Genomic DNA, 22,062 nt, shown 5'->3' on the forward strand with positions numbered 1-22,062 from the left:
GAGCACAGGCTATCTTTTAGCAACTGAAAGACGTCGTCCGTCTCAACCTTTCACACTAATCGGTTTGGCAGGATTTTCTTGATGAGGTTTGTGAGGGGGTTGGCAATGGTTGCATATCCAGGGATGAAACGGCGATAATATCCCGTTATCCCCAAGAAGGCCCAGATGTCCCGCTTCGTCTGGGGCCGAGGCCAGTCCCGAATGGCCCTGGTCTTTTCTGCCTGTGGGCGTATTTTTCCGTTCCCCACGGTGTATCCCAGGTATTCCGCTTCGGACAGACCCAGGCAGCGTTTTTTGGGATTGGCAGTCAGCCCTGTACCCTCCAGGCTCACGAGCACCGCCCGTAGTTGCAGGAGGTGGCTATCCCAGTCCTCGCTGTGGATGACCACATCGTCTATATACGCCGCCGCGTACTATTGATGGGGTTGTAGAATGGCAACCATGAGGTGTTGGAAAGTTGCTGCAGCCCCATGCAGTCCGAAGGGCATCCTCACATACTGAAAAAGCCCCTCCGGTGTGGCAAAGGCAGTCTTTGGGCTGTCCTCGGGAGCCACCGGCACTTGCCAATATCCCTTCGTCAAATCTAGGATGGTGATGAACTTTGCTTTCCTCAGCGCTTGAGGAGTTCATCCACATGGGGCATGGGATATGTGTCGAACGTAGAGATGGTGTTTACACCACTAAAGTCGTTGCAGAGCCTCATACTACCGTCGGGTGTGGGGACCAGAACTATGGGACTGGACCATTCACTCGTAGATGGCTGGATCACCCTCATCCTCAGCATCTCCCATATCTCATTCTTTACGATGACTCGGCGGTCCTCAGGAATCCTGTAAAGCCGGATATGCACCTTCTTGCCGGGTTCAGTGTGGATATGATGAAACAGGACATCTGTTTGTCCTGGAAAGGGTGAGAATACCCTGCCGAATTGCATAATCAGCTTGTCTAGTTGTCTCGACTGCTCCGGCAGGAGAGTTCGGCCACGGCGCACCTGTAGCAGGGCCTCCTCTTTTTCCTTGTCCTCCACGGCCATCAAAGCCACACCGTCCTCTCTCCCATGGTACTTCTTCAGCAGGTTTATATGATAGAGTTGGACCTTCTTCCTCCTGTCCGGTTGCTTGATGAGGTAATTTACCGGTGAGACCCTTTCCGTTACCTCATAGGGCCCCCTCCATTGCTCCAGCAAGTGGTGTTCGGCTGTGGGCACGAGTACCATCACTTTCTCTCCCACGGTGAACACCCTGGGTGTCGCTTGACTTATCGTAGACCCGGCCTTGAGTCCGTTGCACCTTCTCCATATGCTCCTTTACTATGGGCCAGACTGCTGACATGTAACATGTTCTATTATCAACCGGAACAGGCATGGTTGGGCCTCCCAGGTCTCCTTGGCTAAGTCAAGGATCCCTCGACATGGCCTGCCATAGAGCAATTCGAATGGGGAGAACTCAGTGGATGCCTGGGGTACTTCTCGCAGGGTAAACATTAAGTAGGGCTGAAGCATGTCCCAGTTTTTCTCATCTCTGGACACCATTCTTCACAACATGCTTTTATTTTGTTCAGGCGTTCGCACACACCGTCTGTCTGCGGGTGGAATATGCTTGTGTGTATCTGTTGAATCTGGTATAACCGACACAAGTCCTTCAACAACCGGGACATGAACGGGGTTCCCTGGCCGGTTAGGATTGTCTTGGGAAGGCCCACCCGGGAGAACAGCATAAACAATTACTTGGCGATTCCCTTTGACGACATGTTGCGAAGGAGTATGGCCTCTGGGAACTTGGTAGCGTAATCTACGACCACCGGGATGTACTCATGTCCTCTGGTGGATTTTCGGAGGGCTCCCACGAGGTCCATAGCAATGCATTCGAAGGGAGTCTCTATAATGGGGAGAGGAATCAAAGGATTACGCAGGTGTGGCCGCGGGGCCGTACGCTGACATTGATCACACGTCCTACAATACCTGGCCACATCTCGGGTGACACGGGGCCAATAGAACCTCTGCATGATTCTGTTGATCGTTTTTTCCCATGCCAGGTGTCCTCCTAGGTCTAGGCACCATTAGTAATTTTTCCCCCCTTTGTTGCACGACCCAATACAAGAGGCCCCACCTGATTGCATAGTAGGGAAGAGAGGGCTCACCTGATCCGTCGACATTCCTCCCGTCGATCACCTTCACCTTCCTCATGGCATCCCGTAGGTCTGGGTCTCTATGCTGAGAGGTACCAAACTGTCCCTTTAATTCTTGGGGCAGGTCGACCTTGGTAGAGGGGTATGGAGGTTGTTCCCCATCCCCGTCGGGGGTGCCTGAGGAGAATCATTTCTATGTTCCCTCCTCTGATGGAGCTTCAAATATAGCCCTTAGCCTCTGGTGGCTCCTTCCTTCGTCGTGTATAACCCTTCGCAGGTGTCTTCAATGGAGGTTTCCTGGAAAAGTTGTCGGAGGCGTTGTGTCTGTATTTCTTCCTCTACTCCAAAGGACAAGGCCGAGGCTAGGTTTCCTTGTAGGACTACCACCTCAGGCTTGGACTGGGTTTTGTTCTTTCACTGCATTCCTGCCCCCCTGCGGTAGCCCGGCTCTTGGAGTGTGATAGGGAGACCTGATCCCCTTTGTCCGGTGCGTAACATCACCTGCCAAAGCTCCTTATATAGGGGACAGTCTCTCCCGATCAATAATGGAACCTTCAGCTGGGGTACTTTCCCCGCCCTGACTGTACACCTTCCTTTCTGGGTGAGAATGGACAGACTCACGGTGGGGTAATAGTGGATGTCTCCATGGATACAGGACACGCCTACTTTGTCTGGTAGCAGTGTTGCTATGGTCACTTGCTCCTCCACTAACGTAACCATACTTCCCGAGTCGAGAATGGCTACCACGTCTCGTCGTTCTATTCGAACCGGAATCTCTGTGGCTGGGGCAATTTCTGTTAACTTCTATGGGCTACGTGGGACGCTAGCGTCCCACCTGCGGGACACAGCCAGTGAAATATCAGGGCGGCAAATTCAAAAACAACAAAATGTCATAATTCAACTTTCTCAAACATACAACTATTTTACACCATTTTAAAGATACACTTCTCCTTGATGTAACCACATTGTCCAATTTCAAAAAGGCTTTACAGCGAAAGCAAAACATTAGAGTATGTTAGGAGAGTACATAGACAAAAATAATCACACAGCCATTTTCCAAGCAAGGACATGTGTCAATAAAACCCAAAACACAGCTAAATGAAGCACTAACCTTTGACGATCTTCATCAGATGACACTCCTAGGACATTATGTTACACAATACATGTATGTTTTGTTCGATAAAGTTCATATTCATATCCAAAAACAGCATTTTACATTGGCGCGTGATGTTCAGAAAATGTATTCCCACCAAAACGTCCGGTGAATGTGCACATCAATTTACAAAAATACTCATCATAAATGTTGACAACATATATAACAATTATTTAAAGAATTATAGATAGACTACTCCTGGATGCAACCGCTGTGTCAGATTTTTAAATAGCTTTACGGAGAAAGCAAATTTTTCAATATTCTGAGTACATAGCTCAGCCATCACGGCGAGCAATACAGACACCCGCCAAGTTCGAGCAACCTAAACTCAGAATTAGTATTAGAAATATTCTCTTACCTTTGCTGATCTTCATCAGAATGCACTCCCAGGACTGCTACTTCCACAAGAAATGTTGTTTTTGTTCGAAATAATCCATATTTATGTACAAATACCTCCGTTTTGTTCGTGCGTACAGATCACTTATCCAAAGGCATAACGCGCGAGCGCGGAACCAGAGACGAAAAGTCAAAATGTTCCATTACCGTACTTAGAAGCATGTCAAACGCTGTTTAAAATCAATCTTTATGGTATTTTTAACATACAATTGCGATAATATTCCAACCGGACAATAGCATATTCATTCAAGAAGAAGAAGGAATGGCGTGCTCGCGTGAAAGCGCATATCCAATCCCTTTGTTGCCAGGCAGTCCACTCAGAAACTGAGCTCCTATTATCTGCCCAGTGAAAGGAGAATGCTCAAACCACTTTCTGAAGGCTGTTGACAGCCAATGGAAGCCTTAGGAAGTGCAACGTCACCCCACAGACACTGTAGTTTTGATAGAGAATCAAAAGAAGAACTACAATTCTCAGACTTTCCACTTCCTGCTTGGATTTTTCTCAGGTTTTTGCCTGTCATATGAGTTCTGTTATACTCACAGACACCATTCAAACAGTTTTAGAAACTTCAGAGTGTTTTCTATCCAAATCTAATAATAATATGCATATTCTAGTTTCTGGGCCAGAGTAGTAACCTGTTTAAATTGGGTACGTTTTTCATCCGGCCATGAAAATACTGCCCCCTAGCCCAGACAGGTAAGCCAACAGGGGTATTCCTGCCCTCTCAGACCGGGATGCGCGGGGACGGCCAGCGCTGACTCGGTGGCCATGGACTCGTCCTTTCTGGGACATTGTGGGGCATAATGGTCCGGAGACTGGCATTTATAGTACCGACCCTGTTGTGCGACTTCTCCCTCTCCCGGAGTGGGTTCGGTCGTTTTGGTGGCGGACGTGAGGGGTTAGTCAGGGAACGGGCTTGGCAGAGTCCTTCCGGTCCTCCTCGTCCCCTTTTAACAACTCCCATGTAGATTGGTACGTTTCCACAGCCTGGGCTATGTCGTCGGCTGACAACGGGTTAGCTTGGTCCTTCCATAATTACTATTGTCACGTCCTGACCAGCAGAGGGAGTAATTGTATTATTTTTGGTCAGGACGTGGCAGAGGGGTATTTGTTTTATGTGGTTCGGGGTGGTGGTTTGTTTAGTAGGGTATTTGATTTATGTATTCCGGGTGTTTTTGGGCACTGTTCTATGTTAGTGTATTTCTATGTTCTGTCTAGTCTTTTGTATTTCTATGTTTTGTTAATTGGGGTTGGACTCTCAATTGGAGGCAGGTGTTTTTTAGTTGTCTCTGATTGAGAGTCCTATATATAGGTATGTGTTTTGTTTTGTAGTTTGTGGGAGATTGTTCTGTGTATAGCTTTGTGCCTTACCAGCCTGTATATAGTCGTTGTGTTATTCTTTGTGTACGTGTTTATTTTTTGGTTCTCCTTCTTAACCAAATAAAAGAAGATGAGTGCACATATTCCTGCTGCGTTTTGGTCCACTTTATCCGACGACAACCGTTACAACTACACTGCTCAAAAAAATAAAGGGAACACTTAAACAACACATCCGAGATCTGAATGAAAGAAATAATCTTATTAAATACTTTTTTCTTTACATAGTTGAATGTGCTGACAACAAAATCACAGAAAAATAATACATGGAAATCCAATTTATCAACCCATGGAGGTCTGGATTTGGAGTCACACTCAAAATTAAAGTGGAAAACCACACTACAGACTGATCCAACTTTGATGTAATGTCCTTAAAACAAGTCAAAATGAGGCTCAGTAGTGTGTGTGGCCTCCACATGCCTGTATGACCTCCCTACAACGCCTGGGCATGCTCCTGATGAGGTGGCGGATGGTCTCCTGAGGGATCTCCTCCCAGACCTGGACTAAAGCATCCGCCAACTCCTGGACAGTCTGTGGTGCAACGTGGCGTTGGTGGATGGAGCGAGACATGATGTCCCAGATGTGCTCAATTGGATTCAGGTCTGGGGAACGGGCGGGCCAGTCCATAGCATCAATGCCTTCCTCTTGCAGGGCTGCTGACACACTCCAGCCACATGAGGTCTAGCATTGTCTTGCATTATGAGGAACCCAGGGCCAACCGCACCAGCATATGGTCTCACAAGGGGTCTGAGGATCTCATCTCGGTACCTAATGGCAGTCAGGCTACCTCTGGCGAGCACATGGAGGGCTGTGCAGCCCCCCAAAGAAATGCCACCCCACACCATGACTGACCCACCACCAAACCGGTCATGCTGGAGGATGTTGCAGGCAGCAGAACGTTCTCCACGGCGTCTCCAGACTCTGTCACGTCTGTCACATGTGCTCAGTGTGAACCTGCTTTCATCTGTGAAGAGCACAGGGCGCCAGTGGCGAATTTGCCAATCTTGGTGTTCTCTGGCAAATGCCAAACGTCCTGCACGGTGTTGGGCTGTAAGCACAACCCCCACCTGTGGACGTCAGGCCCTCATACCACCCTCATGGAGTCTGTTTCTGACCGTTTGAGCAGACACATGCACATTTGTGGCCTGCTGGAGGTCATTTTGCAGGGCTCTGGCAATGCTCCTCCTGCTCCTCCTTGCACAAAGGCGGAGGTAGCGGTCCTGCTGCTGGGTTGTTGCCCTCCTACGGCCTCCTCCACGTATCCTGATGTACTGGCCTGTCTCCTGGTAGCACCTCCATGCTCTGGACACTACGCTGACAGACACAGCAAACCTTCTTGCCACAGCTCGCATTGATGTGCCATCCTGGATGAGCTGCACTACCTGAGCCACTTGTGTGGGTTGTAGACTCCGTCTCATGCTACCACTAGAGTGAAAGCACCGCCAGCATTCAAAAGTGACCAAAACATCAGCCAGGAAGCATAGGAACTGAGAAGTGGTCTGTGGTCACCACCTGCTGAACCACTCCTTTATTGGGGGTGTCTTGCTTATTGCCTATAATTTTCACCCGTTGTCTATTCCATTTGCACAACAGCATGTGAAATTTATTGTCAATCAGTGTTGCTTCCTAAGTGGACAGTTTGATTTCACAGAAGTGTGATTGACTTGGAGTTACATTGTGTTGTTTAAGTGTTCCCTTTATTTTTTTGAGCAGTATATTTATATTTTCGACTACTTTTACTTTTACTTCACTACATTCCAAAAGAAAATTATGTACTTTTTACTCCATACATTTTCCCTGACACGCAAAAGTACTCGTTACATTTTGAATGCTCGTTACATTTTTAATGCTTTTCACGCACTTATCAAGACAACACCCCTGGTCATTCCTACTGCCTCTGATCTGGCGGACTCAATAAACACAAATTATTTGTTTGTAAATTATGCGTATTGGAGTTTGCCGCTGGCTATCCGTAAATTAAAAAAACAAGAAAATCGTACCGTCTGGTTTGCTTAATAAGGAATGTAAAATTATATATACTTTTACTTTTGATAGTTAAGTATATTTAAAACCAAATACTTTTAGACTTTTACTCAATTAGTATTTTATAGGGTTGCTTTCACTTTTTCTATTATGGTATCTTTACTTTTACTCAAGTATGACAATTGGGTGCTTTTCCCACCACTGACAGTGTAGAGCCCTCAAACTCACCTATGGACCTCGAAGCCAGTTCCACTGCATTTTTCCGTTGTTCCCCTCTAATCAGGGACTGCTTTAGACCTGGGACACCAGGTGTATGCAATTAAATATTAGGTAGAACAGAAAACCAGCAGGCTCCGGACCTCGTAGGGTAAGAGTTGAGTACCCCTGGTGTAGAGACTCTGTACAGAGACTGTGAATGTCAAGCATGATGTGGCTAGTGGTTGATTTCTACATGTTGTTTTTGTGGTTTAGAAACTGAACATTATTTTGTAGTTTAGCAACTGAACACTGAACAGTCTCTCACCCTTTTTCTCTCTCTCTCTAGGTTGTGAATTACAGTTAGTAAAAGAAAGACAGACAGGTTGTGTAACCCTCAGTTTTATAGTGGAGGGCTTTACAGACACAGACCAAGTGTGGGGAGTATTTCTACCTCTGTGTACAATACATTTTATTCATTTAGCAGACACTCTTATCCAGAGTGACTTACAGTTAGTATATTCATCTTAAGATAGCTAGGTGAGACAACCACATATCACAGCTTGTAAGTACATTTTTTCTCAATAAAGTCAGTGCTAGTAGGAAAAAACAAGTGTAAGTTTTTGTTTATTTTACAGTTGTTTTTTTACTGTTTGTGTCCATGGCAGCCATTCGTCTTGCTTGTATACTAAAGTGTGTGTTCATGTATGTTTGCTCATGTTCTATCTTAACCCATTATAATGTAGATTCATTACTGTGTTTATAGATACAGTATTTCCAATTATTAACTTCTGAAAATCTGTTTCCTGAAGTTCCTAAAGCAGTTGTGTGAGTGTATATTATGTATGCATGGTGTGTGTTAAGTGTGTGCTTGTCCTTTCCCAGGCTGGATGTATCACCCAGCAGAGCAGTATTCTGGCCGCAACACCAGGGACTCCTACCCTGCTGGAGGACCTTCCAGAGGAACATGGGCCCTCGTCAACAGTCGCCCCTGGGGCCCTCCAAACCGGTGAGCTCTCTTCTTACACCACTGCCTACTGACCCATTCTGTAGTCTGTGCTGAGCCAATGGTAACCCTCCTTTCTCTACTGTAGGTTCAATGGAGGAATCAACCAATCCCACCACCTAAACAAGATTTATTCAGAAAGGTGAGTGAAACGTCTCAATCGTTCAGATCTTACATTGTGTGTAGAAAGTCCACAGTCACCTTAATGTAGTGATTCCTTCTTTCTCTCTGGAACATAGGGGGGGCAGGCCACCCTTCCATGCCCAGGGAAGGGGCCCTCAGCAGGACCAGAGATTAGCACCACGACCCTGGGACCAGAAGGACCAGGCTTATGAGACCCATGGCTGGCACCAGGACTCCCCACGGTCATTTCACAACCATGGTCGCAACCAAGGGGGATACCAAGCAGGACCTGGGGAACCCTTCACCAGCTGGGACTCCTACAAAAACCAGCCTACCAGGGTGAGATGGGAAGAGGGCAGCGCTCTATAAATACTGTACATAACTCTTTTTATAAACTGGGCGATTCGAGCCCTGAATGCTGATTGGCTGACAGCTGTTGTATATCAGACCATATACCACCGGTATGACAAAACATGTATTTTTACTGCTCTAATTAGACTACCGTTGAAAAGTTTGGGGTCACTTCAAAATGTCCTTGTTTTCTATGAAAACATACATGAAATGAGTTGCAAAATGAATAGGAAATATAGTCAAGACGTTGACAAGGTTATAAATAATGATTTTTAATTGAAATAATAATTGTGTCCTTCAAACTTTGCTTTCGTCAAAGAATCCTCAATTTGCAGCAATTACAGCCTTGCAGACCTTCAGCAGTCTATTTGTCAATTTGTTGAGGTAATCTGAAGAGATTTCACCCCATGCTTCCTGAAGCACCTCCCACAAGTTGGATTGGCTTGATGGGCACTTCTTACGTACCATACGGTCAAGCTGCTCCCACAACAACTCAATAGGGTTGAGATCCGGTGACTGTGCTGGCCACTCCAATATAGACAGAATACCAGCTGACTGCTTCTTCCTTAAATAGTTCTTGCATAGTTTGGAGCTGTGCTTTGGGTCATTGTCCTGTTGTAGTAGGAAATTGGCTCCAATTAAGCGCTGGCCACACGGTATGGCATGGCGTTACAAAATGGAGTGATAGCCTTCTTTCTTTAAGATCCCTTTTACCCTGTACAAATCTCCCACTTTACCACCACCAAAGCACCCCCAGACGATCACATTGCCTCCACCATGCTTGACAGATGGCGTCAAGCACTCTTCCAGCATCTTTTCATTTTTTCTGCGTCTCACGAATGTTCTTCTTTGTGATCCGAACACCTCAAACATAGATTAGTCTGTCCATAACACTTTTTTCCAGTCTTCCTCTGTCCAGTGTCTGTGTTCTTTTGCCCATCTTAATCTTTTATTTTTATTGGCCAATCTGAGATATGGCTTTTTCTTTGCAATTCTGCCTAGAAGGCCAGCATCCCGGAGTCGCCTCTTCACTGTTGACGTTGAGACTGGTGTTTTGCGGGTACTATTTAATGAAGCTGCCAGTTGAGGACTTGTGAGGCGTCTGTTTCTCAAACTAGACACTCTAATGTACTTGTCCTCTTGCTCAGTTGTGCACCGGGGCCTCCCAATCCTCTTTCTATTCTGGTTAGGGCCAGTTTGAGCTGTTCTGTGAAGGGAGTAGTACACATTGTTGTACGAGATCTTCAGTTTCTTGGCAATTTCTCACATGGAATAGCCTTCATTTCTCAGAACAAGAATAGACTGACGAGTTTCAGAAGAAAGTTATTTGTGTGAATACTCATCTTTAATTAAAATAAAGGAGTAGAGCATCCACTTAACAATACAAAGAATATATACGACAGGAACAGTTTTGCAGGCACACAACACGCAGTGCAAAAACAACTACCCACAAAACCAAGTGACAAACATACTCCTACATATATGACTCCCAATCAGGAACAACGATCCCCAGCTGTTCCTGATCAGGAGTCACAAGACCAACACAGAACAATCACACACACAAGACTGCCATGTCCTGACCCCAAAACTACAACAACAGCTCCATCTGCTGGTCAGGACGTGACAGTACCCCCCCCCTCAAGGTGCAGACCCCGGAATGCACCTAACAACGAAAAAACACCAACAAACAAAATCCCCAACAAAACCCATAAACAATAACCCCTAAACAATAAGGGAGGGAAGGGAGGGTGGCTGCCGTCAACGACGGCACTGTTCTACACCCTCCCTCCCCAACCCACCTATCCTGGAGGTGGCTCCGGTGCAGGACGTGGACCCTGCTCCACCCTCGGCGTCGCCCACTTCGGTGGAGCCGATAGCTGCGCCAGGCAGACGGACCCCTCGAGCCGGGCCGGAGGACAGGAGGGCCCCTCGGGCTGGGCCGGGGAGCAGGAGGGCCCCTCGGGCTGGGCCGGAGAGCAGGAGGGCCACTCGGGCTGGGCCGGAAGGCATGCGGGCCACTCGGGCTGGGCCGGAAGGCATGCGGGCCACTCGGGCTGGGCCGGAAGGCATGCGGGCCACTCGGGCTGGGCCGGAAGGCATGCGGGCCACTCGGGCTGGGCCGGAAGGCATGCGGGCCACTCGGGCTGGGCCGGAAGGCATGCGGGCCACTCGGGCTGGGCCGGAAGGCATGCGGGCCACTCGGGCTGGACCGGAGGGCAGGAGGACCACTCGGGCTGGACCGGAGGGCAGGAGGACCACTCGGGCTGGACCGGAGGGCAGGAGGACCACTCGGGCTGATCCTGACAGGCCGGGCACCCTGGCAGATCAGGGCAGGCGGGCACCTCTGGCAGAACCGGGCAGTCCGGCCACTCTGGCAGAACAGCGCAGTCCGGCCACTCTGGCAGAACAGGGCAGTCCGGCCACTCTGGCAGAACAGGGCAGTCCGGCCACTCTGGCAGAACAGGGCAGTCCGGCCACTCTGGCAGAACAGGGCAGTCCGGCCACTCTGGCAGAACAGGGCAGTCCGGCCACTCTGGCAGAACAGGGCAGTCCGGCCACTCCGGCAGAACAGGGCAGTCCGGCCACTCCGGCAGAACAGGGCAGTCCGGCCACTCCGGCAGTTCAGGGCAGTCCGGCCACTCCGGCAGTTCAGGGCAGTCCGGCCACTCCGGCAGTTCAGGGCAGTCCGGCCACTCCGGCAGTTCAGGGCAGTCCGGCCACTCCGGCAGTTCAGCGCAGTCCGGCCACTCCGGCAGTTCAGCGCAGTCCGGCCACTCCGGCAGTTCAGCGCAGTCCGGCCACTCCGGCAGTTCAGCGCAGTCCGACCACTCCGGCAGTTCAGCGCAGTCCGACCACTCCGGCAGTTCAGCGCAGTCTGACCTCTCTGGCGACTGTTGACTGGCGGGCAGCTCTGACGACTGTTGACTGGCGGGCAGCTCTGACGATGACTGTTGACTGGCGGGCAGCTCTGACGATGACTGTTGACTGGCGGGCAGCTCTGACGATGACTGTTGACTGGCGGGCAGCTCTGACGATGACTGTTGACTGGCGGGCAGCTCTGACGATGACTGTTGACTGGCGGGCAGCTCTGACGATGACTGTTGACTGGCGAGCAGCTCTGACGATGACTGTTGACTGGCGGGCAGCTCTGACGATGACTGTTGACTGGCGGGCAGATCTGATGATGACTGTTGACTGGCGGGCAGCTCTGATGATGACTGTTGACTGGCGGGCAGCTCTGATGAAGACTGTTGACTGGCGAGCAGCTCTGGTGATGGTTGACTGGCGAGGCTGGGTTGACACACTAGACTCCTGATGCGCGGGGCTGGTATAGGACGTGCCAGCCCGGAGACACGCACCTCCATGCTAGTGCGTCTGGCGGGAAACACCGGACCGAAAGGGAGCACTGGTGGTCTTGAGCGCAGGGTTGGCATCACCCCTTCCGGCTCGATGCTTACTTCGCCCTGGCACATGCGGGGCGCTGGTACCTTGCCTACCGGCCTGAAAATCCCAGGCCTCACCACAGCCCCAACCCCAAAGCACGGGACCTGTCCAGTCTGCCCTACAAGGGTACGGGGAGCTGGCCTGGGGCTGTAATCTCGCCCCGCCAAATAACCCTTGTGCCCCCCCCTAAAAAATTCTTGGGGCTGCCTCCAACATTCCTCCCTCACTTGCCTCTGTCCTCTTCTCCGCTGCTTGGTCCTTTGGTGGTGGGTAGTTCTGTAACGGCTGTCTTCTGTAGAAATGGACCAAGGCGCAGCAGGTATGTGAATACTCATCTTTAATTAAAATAAAGGAGTAGAGCATCCACTTAACAATACAAACAATATATACGACAGGAACAGTTTTGCAGGCACACAACACGCAGTGCAAAAACAACTACCCACAAAACCAAGTGACAAACATACTCCTACATATATGACTCCCAATCAGGAACAACGATCCCCAGCTGTTCCTGATCAGGAGTCACAAGACCAACACAGAACAATCACACACACAAGACTGCCACGTCCTGACCCCAAAACTACAACAACAGCTCCATCTGCTGGTCAGGACGTGACAATTTGTTGCTGGCCATTTTGAGCATGTAATCGAACCCACAAATTCTAATGCTCCAGATACTCAACTAGTCTAAAGAAGGCCAGTTTTATTGCTTCTTTAATCAGCACACAATTTTCAGCTGTCCTAACATAATTGCAAAAGGGTTTTCTAATGATCAATTAGCCATTTAAAATGATAAGTTTGGATTAGCAAACACAACGTGCCATTGGAACACAGGAGTTATGGTTGCTGATAATGGGCCTCTGTACACCTATGTAGATCTTCCATTAAAAAATCTGCCGTTTCCAGCTACAATAGTAATTTACAACATTAACAATGTCTACACTGTATTTCTGATAATTTTGATGTTATTTTAAGTGACCCCAAACTTTTGAACGGTAGTGTACGTTGGTAACCAGTTTATAATAGCAATAAGACACCTCAGGGGTTTGTGGTATATGCCACGGCTAAGGGCTGTATCCAGGCACTCCGCGTTGCGTCGTGCATAAGAACAGCCCTTATCTGTGGTACAATGGCCATATACCACACCCCCTCGTGCCTTATTGCTTAAATATATTACATCGTTTTTATGATTGATTGCATGACTTTAATAATGATAATTGTCTCTCCCAGTTTGGGGGTCCCCACCAGCACCATCTGCCCAGAGACCCCCCAAGAGACCTGGGCTCCCCAGCAGAGAGGTGGGCACCTTCAGATCGCTCCAGGGCCTTCCCAGGCAGGATGATGGACCAGGGACTAGGACCATGGAAGCGCCCGGCCTCCCACCATCACAACCACCACCGTGACCAACTTCCACACCGCTCCCCACCCTCACAGCATCCCCCCCCTCACAGGGAAGACTGCCCTGCCAAAAGGAGCAGGAGTTCTGGTCCTGAGCAGGTCAGTCAACACCTATTCTCTGAAGTAGAATCTTCCGTAATATGTTAATTTGGTCAGCTGTGTGATTAACTTCTTGGTCTATACGTATTAGAAATCAAGATTTCTGGGCCTCCCGAGTAGCGCAGCGGTCTAAGGCCGAACCCGGGCCTTATCACAACCGTCCGTAATCGGGAGTTCCATAGGGCGGCGCACAATTGGCCCAGAGTCATCCGGGTTAGGGGGAGGGTTTGGCAGGGGGGCTTTATTTGGCTCATCACGCTCTAGCGACTCCTTGTGGCGGGCTGGGCACATGCAGGCTGAACTCGGTCGTCAGTTGAACGGTGTTTCCTCCGACACATTGGTGCGGCTGGCTTCCGGGTTAAGCGGGCGGGTGTTAAGAAGCGCGGTTTGGCAGGTCATGTTTCCAGGACGCATGACTCGACTTTCGCCTCCCGAGCCCGATGAGACAAGATCGACATTGGGGAGGAAAAGGGGGTAGAATACAAAAATAAACAAAATCGAAGTCTCCACCCTCGCAAAAGGATCCATGTGGGTACTCGCGCAAAGCACTCGAAGCGAACCAGTCTAATAAGCACTGCCTTGGCCCAACCTGATACGTCCATATAACCAGTAGCAAAAACCCAAAGACCGAAATTACTGCAGCTCGTTATCTCACGCATCCCATTGAGTCTCGGCAGATTCTTCAGTCTACACACAGAATCTGCCCAGGGGAGATTAGTCGCCACCTGAGTAAGTGATCGTGACATTACACCTCTTCCTTGGCCATTCTCCCTGTGTCTGTGTTTTCCAGGAGTGGAAGGTCCCCCACCACAGCTAGTTCTGCTATTAGTGCTTGAGAAATATGTTTTCTCTAACCTGATCTAGGATCAGATGTCTCTACTGCTAACCTTAACCATTAGGGTATTATCTATCCAGTGGCAATTTTAGCATGGAAATCTCTTTCTTTTCAGCTCCATGGAGTGAATCCTTACCACCTGGCTATCAGCGGAGCCTTGTCTGGCACCGAAACAGTTAATTCAGCCTTGTTTACTGCCTTTTTATAAAAACATAGCTGAAATGGCTGACCATATCTCCCTGGCATATTACATAATTTATGCAGCAGAATATGAGACATTTTTGGACTGTTGTGCGTGGCAGTACTTCGTTGGCGAATTTTGTCAGAGAAAGATTTACAATTCCAAGTTGGATGATCATTCAAAATGTATTTTTCCAGTCTGACTTCCCAGTTGCAATGCTTGCAGTTAGCCACTGTCACCGATTCCTTCCAAACAACTCATTGTTGAATTTACGATTTCCAACTTGTGTAATGTTTATAGCTGATGAGCACCGATACGTTTTATCTTAATTATTTCTCTTCACAAGGATTTAAAAGGATTTAGTAGATTTTCTACTTGATTTATGATGATGACTGCTAGCTAAGATTTTGAAAGTAAGATGTTGACATCAGTCCAATCAAAGCTACTGTAGATATAATGTGATTTGATGTCATTTTATCTGTGACCTTCAGCCTTCTTGGAAGGGGACTTCTAATCTAAGTCTATGGCAGGACCCAAAGGGCTCACATTCTCGATGTCTACCCTTTCTAAAGGCTGGTGACGTAGTGTCCCCATGAGTGACAGAACACTGAGCCAATCACAGTGCAATTCCGGTGAAATGCTCCTATTTTCTGCTGGCCTGCCCCACCACCACAGAAAGCACTGAGCTAGGCTGAAACACCTGCATTTTGGAGTAAAAAGCTGCCATTCTTGCCCTGAATGATGTGTCGCCACTGTATCTATCTGATCCTGGAACAGTGGTTTGAAGCAACTCTGAGTGTAGCTGTGATATTTATACAATAGCACCACCTTCTGGCAGGGATCAAATATACATCACCAGGATACCGACTTTTATTACTGTTCTCTCTCACCAGCCCTCTCACCGTGGATCAATGCATCTATCCGGCCCAGACCAGCACCAATCACCACCCCACTACCCCCCTTCCAAACAAGGCTTCTGGAAACAATCATATGGCAGACCTGGTCCTCGCACCCATGCTGACAGGAGAAGCGTGTCTGTAGAGTTACAAGTAAGTCAGTTAATAGCCAATGAACTTCAAGAAAGCAATGCTTTATTAAAGACTTTAAACCATCCTCTCTCTCTCGTTATTTCAGGAATCCACCAAGTCAGGATTATGGAGTCTCAAATACAGAACGCATCATTCTACCCATTCTCCAGTTTCCCAGGCCCTCTTCAATGATCAAGACCCCCCTCCTTCCTCCTATCCCCGCCACCCTTCTCCAGCCCAGCCCAGTGGCAACAGAAGACCCCCTCACCATGGATCCAGAGTGGAGGTGGATGGCCAGTCCCAGCACCCCTCCTCACCAGCAGACCGCACCGGCGTGCCTTACAGCCAGCACCTCCACCACCAGCATCCCACATCACCCCCCTCAGTACCTCAGCACAGCCCCCCAGCTCCACGCTCCCACAGACAGCAAAGGGATCAGACCCCCTCCCAGCCCTCTGCTACAGAGCCTCTCCACCGCAACAGCAACCACAGAGATGGATGCTGCACCACCCTGAGCTCCTCCAGCCCCTCTGGCCTCTCCAGCTCCACCACTCCTAGTAAGGCCAGTGGGAAGAAAGATCCTCCTCCCAATCAGAGGAGCCCTGACATTGGCACTGACACACCCCACAAACGGGGACCAAGGACACCCTCGCCCAGTCCCACACCTCCCCCTCTCTCTGCCTCCCCCACATGGCTAGGCTCAGGCGCTCAGAGGTCAGAGATGAAGCCTAGCAGGGCCTCAGAGCCTCAGACCCCACCCAGCTCTCCTACTGTCAACAACAACAGACCTACTGGCAACAGGCCAGAGCTACAGCCTCACAGACACAAACAGACAGAGAGGAAACATAAGGAAAGGAGAGCAGAAAGAGGTGAGGAGGGAAAGAGGGAACAGAAGAGGAAGATGGAGAGGAAGATGGAGGAGCGGACAAGGAGAAAGGAAAAAGAAGAGAAAAGTGGGGATGGGGTGAAGAATAAAACCCATAAAGGAGAAGAGGGGAGGGACAAAGTGGAAAGGAAAAAGAAAGAGGAAGAGAGGAAGACAGAGAAAAGCGAGAAGAGTCTTAGGGATAAAAAGATGGAAAAAGCAGAGAGGGGATCCTCAAAGTCCCTACGTAAATCATCCCTCCCTCCGTCAGTATGGCCTTCCTCCCCTAAGTCTGGATCTAAGGTTCCAGGGAAGCCAGGGAAGCCAGGCCAACCCTCCCAGACACATGGCAAACACATACACAGGGAGAAAGCCCAAGAAAGAGGTGGAAAGTCCCATGAGCACAGCTCTCCAAATAGCTCAGAGACAATCCCACTTGTTGGCCCGCCTGCAGCCCGTCCCAGCCAACCCACACCCTCCCCACATCCATCCAAACACAAAAAGTCAGAGAGGGGAGGGACCCTGAACAAGTCAAACCCAACTCAACCCAAATTCCCAGTCAAGGACTCACCACTGCCAGCCTGTCCTCCACTCACCACCATTCACACTACCACCACCAACAACAACATCAGCACCAACACGACCAATAAGACCCGTAATAACAGTCCTCAGCCCACCAGCCCTCCAACATATTCTAAATGCAGCCCAGGGAGGAAGGCTGATTTGACCCCCTCCACACTCTCATCCAAAACCCCAGCAGCTCCCCCTATGGCTGGGTCAGGGGGATCCATCCAGAGCCAGACAGAGACATGGGGTGTTAGTCCAGAAGGCGGGGTCCTGCGGGCCCCAGATCTCCAACCTGCGGCAGGGGTGGGCAGTGTGGAGGAGATGGGAGACAACCCCCCTGCCAGCCCCCCTGTTCTCAGCTGGCAAGGCTCCCCAGCATCAGCCCTGAGTGAGGAAGAGGAAGAGGAGGGAGGAGTGATGAGGAGACCTGTCCTGCAGCCCAGCCCAACCCATGGCCCGCCCCTCTCACCCCCCCATGGGAACTCAGAGGGGCTCAATGAGAAGGCCGAGGGTGTCGGTGAGGGGAGGGGTGCTGATGACCTTCGCCATAGTGACCTGGCCAAGCTCTATGGCTTGCCTGATACTCCCAATGGAGTGGAGGAAGAGGAGGAGGAGGAGGAAGAGGAGGACAGTGGTGGGGACACCTCATCCAGCTCTCTGCCTCCCCGTCGGCCACACCTTCACCAGACAGGAGTGGCTGATGTCTTCAAGTCTTTGGCCTCGTTCCTGGGGGGCCAGAGGTACACATATCGCGGCGGTCCGTTTGGGCGTCCTCCCCCTAGCTCCATGGGAGGAGTGAAGTACTCTTCATCCCTCGCCATGGATCCGGAAACCAATTGTCAGGACCAGCAGAACCCCTCCCCCACATCCAACTTCACCACGCCCCCAAGACTCACTAGCCAATCACCCACTCACACTACCTCAGATCCGCCTTCCAAACCCCGCCCTCTTATAAACCTTGACCAACCACAGCTCTCCGTGGGGGAGCGCACAAAACAGAAGCACGCGAGATTGGAGGAGATTCTGAATGAGAGAAAGAAGGAGAAGACTAAGGGTGTAGACAGTGGGGAGACGGCCGGGTCTCTGAGCGCTGAGTTTAGACTAACCACCACACACCGGCTGCCTGCCACCACCAAGGAGGAGCGGGGACAGAGGGAGGCACGCAGGCAGACAGACAGAAAGAGGGAGCCAAGCGGTGCGGATGGAAACGGAGATGGGGAAGGGAAGAGGAAGAGAAGAAAACAAGATAACAGCATCAGCAGTCATCAGAGGAGTGGAGGAAATGAGAAGAAGAACGTGGAAGAAAAGTGTGACAGAAAATCAGCCTCTATAACGCTGTCCTCATCTACACCTTACCCCAGTCGCCCAGCCAAGCAACACAAAGACACTAAGAAGAGCCGTCCCATTCAGGGGAACCTTGGCCTCCAGAGCAAAGACAAGACGCACACAGGAAACACTGAGCAGGGGGCACAATCAACAGAGATGAAGGATGAGAGGCGCAGTGAGCCTCAAACCAAGACGTCCACACCAGGCAGCAACCCAGACACATTGGCAACAGCATCCACTACCAGCTTCATCAACACCTCCTCCCCTTCCCCCACCCTGGCCCCTCCTGCTGCCCCAGTGAGGAGGACCCCCTGTCCCCTGGCTGCTGCTGATTTCCTCAAGCTGAAGGCTCTGTCCATGGGCTCTCCAAAGGAGCTGAAGATCCGTCTGATCAAGGTGGAGAGTGGAAACCAAGAGACGTTCATCGCCTCCGAGGTCGAGGAGCACAGGATCCCACTAGGAGAGGTCAGCATCAGACACACAGCCAGCGAGGTCGTCAGGTCCTGCAAGTGAGTACACTGTACATGTGATGTGATGTACAGTACCAGTCAAATGTTTGGACACACCTACTCATTCAAGGGTTTCTTTACTTTTTACTATTTTCTACATTGTAGAATCATAGTGAAGACATCAAAAATATGAAATAACACATATGGAATCGTAGTAACCAAAAAAGTGTTAAAAAAATCAAAATATATGTTACATTTTAGATTCTTCAAAGTAGCCACCTTTTGCCTTGATGACAGCTTTGCACACTCTTGGCATTCTCCCAACGAGCTTCACGAGGAATGATTTTCCAACAGTCTTGAAGGAGTTCCCACAGATGCTAAGCACTTGTTGGCTGCTTTTCCTTCACTCTTCCGTCCAACTCATCCCAAACCATCTCAATAGGGTTGAGGCCGGGTGATTGTGGAGACCAGGTCATCTGATGCAGCACCATCACTCTCCTTCTTGGTCAAATAGCCCTTACACAGCCTGGAGGTGTGTTTTGGGTTATTGTCCTGCTGAAAAACAAATGATAGTCCCACTAAGTGCAAACCAGACGGGATGGCGTATCGCTGCAGAATGCTGTGGTAGCCATGCTGGTGAAGTACGCCTTGAATTCTAAATAAATCACTGACAGTGTCACCAGCAAAGCACCATCACACCACCACCTCCATGCCTCACGGTGGGAACCACACATGCGGAGATCATCCATTCACCTACTCTGCGTCTCACAAAACCCGGAGGTTGGAACCAAAAATCTCTAATTTGACTCATCAGACCAAAGGACACATTTCCACCGGTCTAATGTTTATTGTTAGTGTTGCTTGGGCCAGGCAAGTCTCTTCTTATTATTGGTGTCCTTTAGTAGTGGTTTCTTTGCAGCAATTCGACCATGAAGGTCTGATTCACGCAGTCTCCTCTGAATAGTTGATGTTGCGATGTGTCTGTTACTTGAACTCTGTGAATCATTTATTTGGGCTGCAATCTGAGGTGCAGTTAACTGTAATGAACTTATCCTCTGCAGCAGAGGTAACTCTGGGTCTTCCTTTCCTGCTGCAGTCCTCATGAGAGCCAGTTTCATCATAGCGCTTGATGGTTTTTGCGACTGCACTTGAAGAAACTTCCAAAGCTCTTGAAATGTTCTGTATTGACTGACCTTCATGTCTTAAAGTAATGATGGACTGTCATTTCTCTTTGCTTATTTGAGCTGTCCTTGCCATAATAGGACTTGGTCTTTTACCAAGTAGGGCTGTCTTCTGAATACTAACCCTACCTTGTCACAACGCAACAGATTGGCTCAAATGCATTAAGAAGGAAAGAAATTCCGCAAATTAACTTTTAACAAGGCACACCTGTTAATTGACATGCATTCCAGGTGACTACCTCATGAAGCTTGTTGAGAGAATGCCAACAGTGTGCAAAGTTGTCATCAAGGCAAAGGGTGGCTACTTTGAAGAATCTAAAATCTAAAATATATTTTTATTTGTTTAACACTTTTTTGGTTACTACATGATTCCATATTTGTTATTTCATAGTTTTGATGTCTTCAGTATTATTCTAAAATGTAGAAAATAGTAAAAAGTAAAGAAAAACCCTTGAATGATTAGGTGTGTCCAAACTTTTGACTGGTACTGTATATTTACTACCAAGACATTTCATTGGAGGAAGAGAGGTTGTGGCACAAAACAATGAAAAGTGTATTAAATTAAATCTTATTGAATTCTCCCACTTCATCTGTCTCTTTCTCTGTCTGTTTAGGGGGGCGAAGGTGAACGGGAAGTTTCGTGAGTCCTATCTGCTCCCTGCTTTCTCTGTCAAGCCTGTTCTTAGCACCAACACACCCATCCCAAGAGAGAAGCTCAACCCCCCCACACCAAGCATCTATGTGAGTCCACACTCTAGGGGCGCTGCACTGCGGCTGACCCTATGTACCAACCTGTCTGTGTGGGTGTCTTGTGGGGGGGGGGGGGTAAAGCAAAAAAAACATGCAGCTCTGTGTCTTATGACAATAGACCATAAAGTAATCTTCTTCTTCTTTTTCCCCCCTCTTTTCTTCTTCATTCTCATATCCATTACTCATGTATCAGTTCTGTATTTGTGCAATGCCTAGTTGATGTTTTCCTGTGTTGTCCTGTGTGTCTGTGTCCAGTTGGAGAGTAAGAGAGATGCCTTCTCCCCAGTCCTCCTCCAATTCTGTACCGACCCCAAGAACCCTGTCACTGTCATCAGAGGCCTGGCTGGATCACTACGACTCAGTGAGTTTGCACATTTCAATTTTTCTCAGGGCTAAAAGTTAAAACGGCAACATAATGTATAATCTACTCACTATACCTTTGTCTCTCTTTCCTCTCCCTCTCTGTCAGACCTGGGTCTGTTCTCCACTAAGTCTCTGGTGGAGGCCAATGCAGAGCATGCTGTGGAGGTGAGGACCCAGGTACAGCAGCCTGCTGATGAGAACTGGGACGCCACTGGTTCAGCTCAGACCTGGCCCTGCGAGAGCAGCCGCTCACACACCACCATCGCCAAGTACGCCGCGTACCAGGCCTCCAGCTTCCAGGAGAGCCTCCAGGTTGTTGATGAACACACACACACACACAAATATCACACACAGAAACACATAATGCTTACATACACCCCCCCCCCACTTCCTTTCTTTGCCAAGCTAAGTTCATGTGCCTAAATGTATCTACAGGAAGAGAAGGACAGTGAGGATGAGGATGAGGAAGAACAAGAAGAGAAGAAGACGTCTTCTGAGCCATCAACCAACCCTGCATCTGGCACCAGCAAAGCCAGCCCTACTGTGGTTACTAGCAAAGCAACTCCTACCAAAGTTGGCCCTACCCCTATTGCTAACACACTCAGGTCACCTCATAGTATCCACAGCATACTGTGCAGTCAACTCCTTATGAAATCAAATACAATACTTTTAATCAAAACAATGTTCTGCCGTTATTAAAGACACTTCCTCTTTCCTATAGGCCGGAGGCGAAATCAACTGGGAAGATTATCAAATTCGGCACCAACATCGACATCTCTGATCCTAAGAGGTGAGATTAGCTTTACATGTGGTTGATTGTTTTAGACAGGGCTAAGGACACCCTTAGAGAGGAAGTAGAGTGTG

The 22,062-nt window shown here is 49.1% G+C and overlaps 1 protein-coding gene across 1 annotated transcript in view; it reads left to right on the forward strand.

Moving 5' to 3' along the window:
* Nucleotides 1–22,062, forward strand: part of LOC106563383 (lysine-specific demethylase 6B) — a 44,797-nt gene that overhangs the window by 18,891 nt on the left and 3,844 nt on the right. Inside the window, exons 2-12 of the mRNA XM_014128890.2 lie at nucleotides 8,118–8,241; nucleotides 8,327–8,380; nucleotides 8,478–8,700; nucleotides 13,387–13,653; nucleotides 15,563–15,718; nucleotides 15,804–18,964; nucleotides 20,700–20,826; nucleotides 21,091–21,196; nucleotides 21,305–21,510; nucleotides 21,634–21,803; nucleotides 21,920–21,988. Coding sequence (XP_013984365.1) covers nucleotides 8,123–8,241; nucleotides 8,327–8,380; nucleotides 8,478–8,700; nucleotides 13,387–13,653; nucleotides 15,563–15,718; nucleotides 15,804–18,964; nucleotides 20,700–20,826; nucleotides 21,091–21,196; nucleotides 21,305–21,510; nucleotides 21,634–21,803; nucleotides 21,920–21,988 — 4,658 coding nt within the window. The 5' untranslated portion in view covers nucleotides 8,118–8,122. The remainder of the gene's footprint in view (nucleotides 1–8,117; nucleotides 8,242–8,326; nucleotides 8,381–8,477; nucleotides 8,701–13,386; nucleotides 13,654–15,562; nucleotides 15,719–15,803; nucleotides 18,965–20,699; nucleotides 20,827–21,090; nucleotides 21,197–21,304; nucleotides 21,511–21,633; nucleotides 21,804–21,919; nucleotides 21,989–22,062) is intronic.

The sequence above is a fragment of the Salmo salar genome, chromosome ssa11, assembly GCF_905237065.1.
Source record: "Salmo salar chromosome ssa11, Ssal_v3.1, whole genome shotgun sequence".
Classification (NCBI taxonomy): domain Eukaryota; kingdom Metazoa; phylum Chordata; class Actinopteri; order Salmoniformes; family Salmonidae; genus Salmo; species Salmo salar.